Raw genomic sequence first — 12,032 nt, forward strand, 5'->3', positions numbered from 1 at the left:
ATTATAACTTTATAACAGTATTTGAAAAGTGCCACATCGCGAGTAGCGCGTGCATCCTACACGACCAGCTTTAGTTTTAGATTGAATCAGATATTGGCTGAACGCAAGACTTTAAAGGTAAAATTAATTTGGAATAAATTTATGAAAATTCTTTGTAATAATTACATACTAATATTAAAGTTTATTCATATTATATTTAGTATATTGAAACCTCCGCTAAAGGTGTGAAGGATATGACTCCAAAAGAAATGCCTGCCTGCACGCTTTACGCGGAAAGAAGTCAAGCTTTGCATGCTCAAATTTCTAATAAAATTGCCGATTTAAAAGAGAAACAAATTTTGAGCGCACCACTAAGCATGATCAGTTCAGGTCGTGGCACTCGCATTGTTGGTAGATTAAAGTTAACAATGAGCGATGTATTAGAAGGGGTAAGTTAGTATGAAGCGCACATAATGGCTTAAGGCGATGCAATATAATGTAGGCCCCATTAAATATTTAATAACTTGGCATAGTGATTTCCAGATATACTATTATTTATTAGTCGCTGAAACACGATTGTAAACGAAAAGTTTTTCTCTTCAATGTTACAAAACTTCCATAGGACTTAGCCTCAGCCCACGAAAAATGGTGTTCCCGTCCCACACTCCAGATTTTATATATAAACCAGCAGACCCGGCAGACGTTATTCTGTCCTAAATTTGCCCTATCTGCATACATTTTAATAAGCTTTTTCCGTCTAGCTCTGCCCTCCCCTCACCTTTCTTCACTTTTTCCTGATCCTTTTATTCACTCCTCCCTCCGTCTTTTTCGCTTAATTTATCTCCATATTCGTTTCATTCTATTTCTTTCCCAGTCTCCTTCTCTCTTTTCTCTTCTCTCACATCCTTCTCGCTTTTCTTCATGCCTTATTGCCTGTCCCAGAGGGTGGTATGTATTTTGTTCTAGTCCCACTCCCAGTCCCACTCCCACTCCGAGTCTCAGTGCCAGTCCTAGTCCTAATCCCAGTCCCAGTCCGTCTCTGCTCTACTTTCCGGAAAAAAGGATCGTAAATACTAATATAGGCAAATTTATATACCAAATTTCAGGCAAATCGAATAGGACGTATGTAAATAGGTATGTGGGTATTATTAATTCATGTCTTTGTTTCGGCTTCGCATGCATATTTATCAGTTTTGCCAGGTTGATGCGACTAAATCGAATACCACAATGAAAATTACTTTAAAGCGCTCAGCAACAGCTTTCATTTCATATCCATAATACGCACACATTCTAGGGTTATCCGGGTCCGTGTTTTGGCCTATATATCGAGACCCTAGTCACCCAGAGGCGTGAAACTTACTACGTACTAAAGCACACATCAATAGCTTTCATTTGATATCCATATTATATAAACACATTCTAGGTGTACCCGGGTCCACGTTTGAACAAAATCGACCGACGCATCTCTTCAAACACCGGCGACCAACTAACATATATTTTAGCCTTTCCTTTTATATATATAGATTTTTATTTTTCACACTTCACTATAATATTAAAACGAAATGCATATATTCATTGCTTTTGAAATTCGGCTTAAAAATTGCACATGGAACAACTAAAGACTCTCCTGAATTAAAAAAAATATCTTAGTACTTCTAAATCGCGGGCCCCCTCAGAAACTCCAGTTTCGGGGCTAGCCCAACAGTGGGGAGTCTGAAGGTCGGCGGTTAAAATCAGTCCAGAACCATCTCTGTGTTTATAAAATTTAAAATTTTTTTTTTTTTTCGTTAAATAGTGACAAAGAAGGTGATGAGTGATAGCGTAGGATTGGGTGGCCAGTAACAACCAGTCTAGATGTGGCTAATTTTTCCCAAAGTCATGATCATCATATTTTCATCAGTGTCTGGAAATATGTCCAAACGCGACAGGGGTAGCAAATTGCTTAAGTCGAGCTAAACCCTGCACTCGCACCCTCACTCCCACTCCCACTCCCACTGCCATTTCCACCTTCAAGATCACTCCCATCCTACCTATCTCTACCTGTCTCACCTAAGTTTCCTCATGTATGGAATATCTACGCCAAATAGCGAGTACCTGCCAAATAGCGCGTTTAAATATTTGCTAATAAGGGGCGTGGCACCGCTCACTTTTCCAAAATTTTAGACAGATTTACATTTATATAAAGAACATATTTTTAAATGTCTCTGATTTTTGCAAGATGGAATTTATATTGCCTGGGGCATGGCTCCAACCTATTTTCCAAAATTTTGTTTATTAAACCATTTTTGAGCTATAACTAAGGCAACAAAAAACATCGTAGAAAACGGCCACGCCATTTATGAGTATTAGCGAAACTAACGCTGAGCAATTCATTTATATATGTATATATAGATGTGATTATGTTCTATTGGAGAGCACTAGAAGTATTCTGTAAGCAATCCAAGTTGCTGCAGTTACTTACCAAACCTAATTTATGTCCGCAACTCCTATGTCCTGCTTCTGATACCACTGATCTGATACCAAAATCCCTGGCACATGACTGCACTACGCATCGAAAGCGTACTTTAGCTCAGCTTTCACTACCCCGTTTAATCGAAGGATAAAAGCGTTTAAATTGATCCTTTGCGTAATATCGGTATCCGTGGTTTATTGGTAACGTGATTCGCCTACCACACCGCGAGTCCTGGCCACACGTTCCGATCAACAACATCAAAAATTTGGAATAAAAGATGTTTCAATTAAGAAATGTTTTCTAAACGGTGTCGCCCCTCGGCAATAGTTTGGCAAACACCCCTGTATTTATAATTATAAAGCGATTTTCACCAAAATCCGATCTGCCTTGCGCCTGACGTTCGAAATTGGCGTAAAAAATGCAGGTCCCGTCCCGCCAATATGTAGAAAAAAGTTAAAAACAAGCTCGACGCAAATTTAAAGAGAAGCTCGTATTAAATCTCTTCGGAGGTAAATCGCGCCAAGCTATATTTTTCCTGTCCCGTTACGACCACGACTCTAAGAAGCGTTCTTTCTTGCAATTCGTTTTGTTTTCGGAACCAATTAATTTTCTGGATTTCCGATTACTTTTCATTTTACTTTTTTGGAAACGGTCGCTTTACTGGAACCGGTTATTTTTTTGGTACAAGCCGCTTTTCTGTGAACTTTTCTGTATACAGTTTATATCCTGGAACCCGTTATTTTCTAGAACCAGAAACTTTACTGGCACCGGTTGCTTCTCTGTAAACGTATACTTTTTTAGAACAGGTTACCTTCTTCGAATCGGTTTCTTTATTTGAACTTGTTAGTTACTTGGAACTGGTTACTTTTGTGTAACTTTATTGGGACCGGTCATTTTCCTGGAGGTGGTTAAGTCCTTGGAAACGGTTATTTTATTGGAAGCAGTTACATTCTTGGGACCAATAACTTTTTTGTAAATGGTTACATTTTTGAAAGCGTTAATTTCATGGAAACTTCTTCATGTTACTATCTTGGAACTGGTTACATTCTATGAACCGATTAATTTTTAATAAATGGTAACACATTTGAAACCTATTCATTTTTTGGATTTTTTTGAGGGAAACCGGTTACTTTCGTGGAATTGGTTCCTTTTGTGAAAACGGGTCTTTAGTCGAACCGGTAAATTTATTGGAATCGGTTATTTTTTCAGTGACTATTTGTTTTTTTGGGATCGGCTACATTCCTGAAAATAGTTATTTACTCGTATTGAATAAGAAACTGAATTAAAAACATGTTTTAAAACTTTTACCTTTCCTAGAGCTGAACATTCTCTGAGTTAACTTTTTAGCACTTTTTTACCCTTCCTAGGGTTTGCTATTTTTTTGAGACCTTTTCTAGGTTTGGAAATTTTTTAAAACCGTTTTATGATTCAATTTTTAGGTTCCTAGTTTTAAACTTCTTTATAGCGATCAAGAAACATATGAAGATACAAATGCTGCAAGTCCCTCAATTTCTGTATTTCGAAGGGAAACACGACCTTTCGGAAAAATACTACTACGAAAAATTGACACAATTGTACTCTTTGAATGGAACAGCACAACCGTACTAAATGATGACGATGAAGCTATTGCAGTAGAATATGATAATAAACTCTATGATTATTTAACCAACGGCGATGGTAGTTCTCGTGTAGTGCAAGATGCTGAAACGCAAACCCAAAAAAATATGACCTTCAATTGTAAAGTTGGCACGCAATATATCGAGCAGCAATCAAAATGTGTGGGTACTTCTATGAAATTTGAAAATAATCTCGGTGGTAAAATACTAACGAATTGTCACAAAGTGTTAAGTTCACTAACAACAATAGAAGCTTTCTCAATGGCTGCCATGCAAATTGAAAGAGCTTTGGCTGGAAACTTTTACATTACGAAACAATATCGTTTTCGAAACATACATGGAGAAACCATTTCGAAACCAGAGTATTCCTATAAGGTCAACGAGCTATTTCGTTTTATACAACCAACCTTTGAAACTTATGAAAATATAAATATTAAAGTGCGGAAAGCAGCGTCAGATATAAGTTTTTGTTTTGGCAATTCTGATTTGATTGCTGTTGCATATGGAACATACGCCTATGTATCGCAGAAGCAACCAAAAACGGGAAATGTATGCATATGGAATATCAAGAATCCACAAAATCCTGAACGCACTTACTCATACGAAGCACCCGTTACTGCTATCGCATTTTCACCATTCTCGCACTCCTTACTAGCGGTAGCTACATCGAATGGTTGGGTTGAGGTACGGGATATAATCACTCAACATGAACCACCATTGGCAGTCATTGATCGCACACAGTTTTTAAGTTGCAGAGAACCTATTGTCACTATTAAATGGTTTATGATACCACAATCGTTTTACTCATATCACCATCATTTTCTAACATTTACGCGTAGTGCGATTGTGCAGAAATTTCGCTTTCTTAGAGGTCCTTACCTCAATGGTATGGAATTGACGAGAGTAGATCGCGTCGTAGGTAAAGTTGAAGGTTTGCCTCTCATTGGGGATCCAACAACCTTAAAATTTATGGTATATCGTCGTCCAATTGGTTTGAATCTAACCTTGGATATGAAAAATGCAGATCAATTTTATTTGTTAACTGATCAGGGTTGTCTGCACAAATGCTCTATGAGATTTACGTATACAAATGAGTCGACGTTGAGAACGCACTGTGGCGCCGTAAATTGTATGGAATTTTCACCATGGTCACCCAAGATTTTTCTGACATGCGGTAACGACTGGTATGTAAATGTGAAATGGTCGTATATCGATGGCTGAGTGGAATATCACCCGACATTGGCTACTTATTGGAAAACTCCGTACCTTAGAACATTTTCTAAAAACAAGATATTTCAGAATTTCCCAAAAACGCCACATACCAAAATTTTGTTCATAAACATCCCAGCTTATGTCAAATATATTGAACTTAAGCTTATATAAGGCGTTCTTAAAGAACTCAGAGCATTAATCAAAAGTTTTCTGGGAAAGAGCATTTACGAAGCGGCAGACAAAATAAGGAGATATTCGACACAGCCGTCCATAAACTCTCGACAAAAATTTATTTCCAAAATGGGAAACATTTTTGTCATAGACATTTTTTTCTCAAAAGGATGAATTCTTCCTGCAAATTATGAAATGTATTCTTAACTAAATAATATTTTTTCCACTTTTAATAATGCTTAGATTTGGCTGTTGAAAAAATTGTTAAGCCAAAAACTTCATATCTTGCGTGATTGTGACGAAAGCAGTCCCGAAAAATCCCAAAGAGAAGGCTTGCCGAAAGAAGTCCATTTGTGTCCAAACAATTTATTAAAGTCACAAAATAATTCGGCGATCAATCCTGAAATAAAATCAAAAACAATACCATAATGGTTCTCAAACAGTCTCGCAAAGTAATTAATGTATATTGGAACGATTTTCCGACATCGCTTGTTAAATTTGGTTTGAAAACAAATCAATTTCTCGCTCTATGAGACTTTATATAACTCAAGGATATCAGAGCTGCGCCCTCAGTAGAGGCCGATATCACTGCCGGACTAACAGTGCTAAATCTCTCTGAAAATATTTTCAAATTATCCCCCAAATAACCTGGCATTACTGATTGTAACCGGAAAAATCACGAAGGTTGAACAAATAGTCCCGAAATATTACAGAAATAGTTTCCAAGTATTCCTTGCGCCGTCGCGAAAGTCCCAAATCAATTCCAATATGCTCCCGAAAATTTATTGGAATGGAAATATTTATCTAAATCGTTCCGAAATAATGCCGAAAGAGCCCCCCAGTAATTCATAAATAAATATACATATATTAACACGATTTTCTGTCATTCCAAGTCGTTTTTTGGTTTGTAGGCAACCCAGTTGAAATGTCATGCCATCTTTTGAAGATTGAAAATAAATATCAAAATACCTTGGAATCGTTTCTGAAATAACGGTTTTACATTAAAAATACGGCGCCGAGTAATTCTTAATTAATTCTGAAATAACTCCGAAACGGCCACAAAGTAATCTCGAAAAAGACATGTTATGATCCCGCATATATATGAACTGGTCCAAATATCACTGCAATTTAAACAATAAAAAAAAATTTTAAATTAAAATTGCGAAACTATTTCAGAAGCATCCCAGAATTGTAAGTCCTTAAAGGAAAATAGATATGCCCATCAATAATTATAACGAAATGATCAGGATGAAGAGCTGAGTTGTATGCAAACTAGTCCCTAAATTTTTGAGATATCTTGATAAAATTTGGTGAGCGGGTATATTTAGGTGCCCGATTAGACATTTTTCGGAATCGGCAGGATCGGACCACTATAGCATATATTCCCCATACTACCGAAAAGAAGATTTTCTCATATATTCCTCAATTTATTAGATTGAAGCTTGAAACTGCACCATATGCTTTCGCATATTGCACATATTGTTGTCTGGCAAAATGGATGAGATCCGTCGTATATATAGAATATATCTCCCCCAAACCGCTTGTTCAAGTAAAAAGCCTTTCTTAATTACTGACCCATTTTAATAGCTAGAAGCTTCAAATTTCACCGAATGCTTACATAGAGAGCATTCATTGTTGTCTGAAAAATTTGTATGGATCGGTGGTATATACACTACATAAAATCGATTGTTCAGATAAGAAACTTTTCGTATTTTCTGCCAAATTTTAACAGCTAGAAACTTCAAATTTCACCAAATGCTTTCGTATATAGCATATATTGTTGTCTGAAAAAATCATAGAGATCTGTTTTATATATATTATAGACCCCATATAAACTACCATTTCTACCCCCTTTTAACGGCTAAAAGCTTCAAATTTCATCAAATACCTGCATTTACATATGTTATATATTGCTGGTATAAGTGATTGATTGTCATAGCTATTTCATGCAGACCACAAAAACGTGAACCTTTGTATCCTCACACAAAGTACCTACCTATTTTTATACCCAGCTGTACTTGTACACAGGGTATTATAACTTGAATGAAATATGAAATATGAATTATGATTGGACAACGGTTGGTTGTACAGTCATAAGGGAATCGAGATAGATATAGCCTTCCATATATCAAAATCATCCGTATCGAAAAAAATTGTTTGAGCCGTACGTCCGTCCGTCTGTCCGTTAACATGATAACTTGAGTAAATATTGAGGTATCTTCACCAAATTTGGTACACGAGCTTATCTAGACCCAGAATGGATTGGTATTGAAAATGAGCGAAATCGGACGATAACCACGCCCACTTTTTGTGTATATAACATTTTGGAAAACACAAAAAATCTGATTATTTAGTACATAATACACCTAGAATGTTGAAATTTGACGTATCGACTGATACGGAGACTCTGGATAAAAATTTGAAAAAATTTGCTGGTACCGCCCACTTCTGATGAAATCAATTTCACAAATATTATTAATCATAAATAAAAAATCGTTAAACCTATCGTAACAAAATTCGGCAGAGAGGTTGCCTTTAAATAAGGAATCCTTTGAAGAAAAATTAAAGAAATCGGTTAAGGACCACGCCCACTTTTATACAAGAGATTTTTAAAAGGGTCGTGGACGAATAAAATAAGCTATATCTTTGCAAAGAAACAGCTTTATATCAATGGTATTTCATTTACCAAGTGGATTTATAACAATAAATAGGAAAAACTTAAAATTAAAAAAAATGGGCGTGGCACCACCTCTTTTATGACTAAGCATTTTTCTTTGTTTCGGGAGCCATTATCGAAGAAAAATTAGTTCAGAATAGAACCATATGTATATGTATTATTGCGCAGCCTTGTAACACTATTAAGCACACAAAACAAACAACAAAGCATTTCAAGTGTACAGCTCGGTATGTAATGTTTGGTTTCACCCGAACTTAGAATTCCTTACTTGTTATACTCAGCAGAGCAGAGCTCACAGAGTAGATATATTATCTTTATTCGCATAACGGTAATCCGTAACGGCATAAACTAATCGAGATAGATATAGACTTCTATATATCAAAATGATCTTGGTGAAAAAATAAATTCATTTAGCCATGTCTGTCCGTCCGTCCGTCCGTAAACACGATAACTTGAGTAAATTTTGAGGTATCTTGATGAAATTTGGTATGTAGGTTCCTGGGCGCTCATCTCAGATCGCTATTTAAAATGAACGAAATCTTACTACAACCACGCCCACTTTTTCGATATCGAAAATTTCGAAAAACCGAAAAAGTGCAATAATTCATTGCCAAAGACGGATAAAGCGATGAAACTTAGAAAATAGGCGTGGCGCCGCCCACTTTTAAAAGAAGGTAATTTAAGAGTTTTGCAAGCTGTAATTTCGCAGTCGTTGAAGATATCATGATGAAGTTTGGCAGGCACGTTACTCCTATTACTATATGTATGCTAAATAAAAATTAGCAAAATTGGATGACGAACACGCCCACTTTAAAAAAAAAAATTTTTAATTCAAATTTTAAAAAAAAATTTAATATCTTTACAGTATATAAGTAAATTATGTCAACATTCAACTCCTGTAATGTTATGGTGCAACAAAATACAAAACTAAAAGAAAATTTCAAAATTGGCGTGGCTCCACCCTTTTTCATTTAATTCGTCTAGAATATTTTTAATGCCATAAGTCGAACAAAAATTTACCAATCCTTATGAAATTTGGTAGGGGCATAGATTCTATGACGATAACTGTTTTCCGCGAAAATGGGCGAAATCGGTTGAAGCCACGCCCAGTTTTTATACACAGTCAACCGTCTGTCCTTCCGCTCGGCCGTTAACACGATAACTTCAGCAAAACTCGATATATCTTTACTAAACTTAGTTCACGTACTTATCTGAACTCACTTTATCTTGGTATAAAAAAGGTCCAAAATCCGATTATGACCACGCCCACTTTTTCGATATCGAAAATTACGAAAAATGAAAAAATGCCATAATTCTATACCAAATGAAAAAAGAGATGAAACACGGTAATTGGATTGGATTATTGACGCAAAATATAACTTTCGAAAAAACTTTGTAAAATGGGTGTGACACCTACCATATTAAGTAGAAGAAACTGAAAAATTTATGCAGGGCGAAATCAAAAGCCCTTGGAATCTTGGCAGGAAAGCTGTTCGTAGTATTACATATATAAATAAATTAGCGGTACCCGACAGATGATGTTCTCGGCCACCCTGGTTCACATTTTGTTCGATATCTCGAAAACGCCTTCACCTATAGAACTAAGGCCCACTCCCTTTTAAAATACTAATTAACACCTTTCAGTTGATACCCATACCGTACAAACACATTCAAGTCACCCCTGGTCCACCTTTATGTCGATATCTGGAAAAGGCGTCCACCTATAGAACTAAGGCCCACTCCCTTTTAAAATACTCTTTAATACCTTCCATTTGAAATACATGCCAGGGTTACCCTAGGTTCATTTTGCTAAATGGTCATTTTCCCTTATTTTGTCTCCAAACCTGAGTATGTAATGTTCGGTTACACCCGAACTTAGCCTTCCTTACTTGTATTATTTTATATTGTAACGAATTTTCTGCAATTCCCTTTATTTGCAATCTTCTGCCAACGTTCGTATCGCTAAACTGTTGAATAAATAAATCCAATATTGAATAATGGAAAAATGGCCTTTATTAAAGTACTTCACAATAAAACTGATACTTTGCAACGAATAGCTTGCTTAATAATCAAACTGATGGATAGCTCAAATGAAACTGACTTCTCGCCTCCACTGCTGTCGCCCTTTTATACTGTCCCACCTCCTCGTTGGATATTTCTAGGCTTTTCTAATTCCGAAACTTACTAGTTAGTTATAAATTTCTCAGCTACAACTACAGATGTATAAGAAGCTACTTCTCTCATACCCCATGAGCTTGTATGTGTGAGCGACACTTCCACAATCGCAATTGCATACCTTTAGGAGCATTTCAGATAAGACATCTGCATGTGGTTGTGCGTTGCTCTCAGTTGCGTGTACCTACATATGTGTAAACATAATGATTGATTCGTTTATGTAGATACATAATTATTGATTTATGGTTGTGCATGCAAGGCGCTGCTTAGCATCGGCTTAGAGATGGCAGCACCCCCTAGTTTTGCTAATATTCGTAACAATATTTATCTTAAAAACCGCTTAGGTATATGTACATACATCTGTTCACTATATATTTCATATCTTATACATACGGTTATTTGGATATTATGAATGGGATAAGATTATTGTTCAGCCCCATTCATGAAAGGTATGAAATCATAGGCACAACCTAGTCTTTACTTGTTTTTTTTTATGTTGAAGACTACAAACTCTAACTTGACTATATATAGTGTAGTGTTTATTGAAATCATCAAATAAATCATGCTTTTTACTTTTAATTTTTTAATTTATGACAAATAGGTATATTCGTATTTGGATGACTGGCATTTACGAACCTCTTTGCGCTCTCACTTATAAAGAGGCACCTATAAATCATGCAGCCTGGAGCCCAACACATTCAACCATCTTATATTCACTTAATCGCGATACACTTGACATATGGGATTTGCAACATAATCTATTTAAACCCAAACAATCGATTTCTTTTGAAAAAGGTTTCAATACGTTGTTCAGGTACAAAATTTTAGTAAAAATTTTCGAATTGTTGTTAAAAATATATATTTTAATGTGAATTCTCTGCTTTCTATATCTATTTAGACTTTCTCCATCTGGAAGTTCTATTATAGTTGGTAAAGAAATGGGTGATGCGATTGTATGCACTTTGGATGAAATGCCGCTACCTACACATTTTCAGTATGATACATTAGAGAAGGCATTAAGTGAGGCTATTGAAAAACAAAGTGTACGATATCTTTTCAAAGAAGCTGGGTTTTTTGGTTATTACAACAAAGAGAGTAGAAAATCCTTCCCAAATGTTTATGCCCGTATTTGAATATGTAAAACAATAAAATAAACGAATATCCAATTTTTTGTTTAATTAGTAAAAAATTTGCATTTTAGATTACTTAAGCTTTTGCTCTCGTCATTTAGACCAATCAGCTTCAGCTTCCTTCCCCTAAAAGGTATGGAGAAATCAAGGAAGCGTGCTTTTTCGTTTTGTTGTGTTTATTTTCCGACAGGGCGTTTAATTGATATATATTGGAACGATTTTCAGTCATCCCTTGTCAAATTTGGTTTGGAGTCAAACCGGTTTCAGTGCTACGCCATCATCAATGACGATTTTCATTCTCTCTCTTGTGGAATATAGGCATAGATGACCTCTTTCAATAACTGAAATCCAGTGAATGTGACACTCAAGAATATGCAGATGACTTAGTAATCTAGATCACAGGGATGCACGAGGAAACAATATACAATCGCATGCAGCAAGCTCAACGCATCGTAGTCAAAGTCACAGTCGCCTATCAGTCCTAATAAAATAGTCTAAGTGCCTTTTACCCGGAAAAGAAAACTATCAATGCCAAAACCATTTTTCCGATTTTCAATGGAAGCAAAATAACTGGAAAAATCCCTCACGTGGAATGCTCACCAATATGATACCTCAAACGA

At 35.9% G+C, this 12,032-nt stretch overlaps 1 protein-coding gene across 1 annotated transcript; it reads left to right on the forward strand.

The window, feature by feature from the left end:
- The first annotated feature begins 211 nt into the window (after positions 1 to 211).
- On the forward strand, positions 212 to 11,428 carry LOC137249477 (dynein axonemal intermediate chain 4-like). Its single transcript, XM_067781020.1, has 4 exons — positions 212 to 428; positions 3,871 to 5,231; positions 10,884 to 11,096; positions 11,181 to 11,428. The coding sequence occupies exons 1-4, from the start codon at positions 234 to 236 to the stop codon at positions 11,413 to 11,415; spliced, it is 2,004 nt and encodes a 667-aa protein (XP_067637121.1). The 5' UTR covers positions 212 to 233; the 3' UTR covers positions 11,416 to 11,428.
- Positions 11,429 to 12,032: the final 604 nt, after the last annotated feature.

This window comes from Eurosta solidaginis, chromosome 4, assembly GCF_040869045.1.
Source record: "Eurosta solidaginis isolate ZX-2024a chromosome 4, ASM4086904v1, whole genome shotgun sequence".
NCBI lineage: Eukaryota > Metazoa > Arthropoda > Insecta > Diptera > Tephritidae > Eurosta > Eurosta solidaginis.

Excerpts from the sequence above, each read along its gene's own strand:
- LOC137249477 (XM_067781020.1), top strand. The coding sequence starts at position 234 with ATGACTCCAAAAGAAATGCCTGCCTGCACGCTTTACGCGGAAAGAAGT. Across the intron at positions 429-3,870 it reads TGAGCGATGTATTAGAAGGG|GTTCCTAGTTTTAAACTTCT; the intron begins GTAAGTTAGTAT and ends TTCAATTTTTAG. Across the intron at positions 11,097-11,180 it reads GGTTTCAATACGTTGTTCAG|ACTTTCTCCATCTGGAAGTT; the intron begins GTACAAAATTTT and ends ATATCTATTTAG.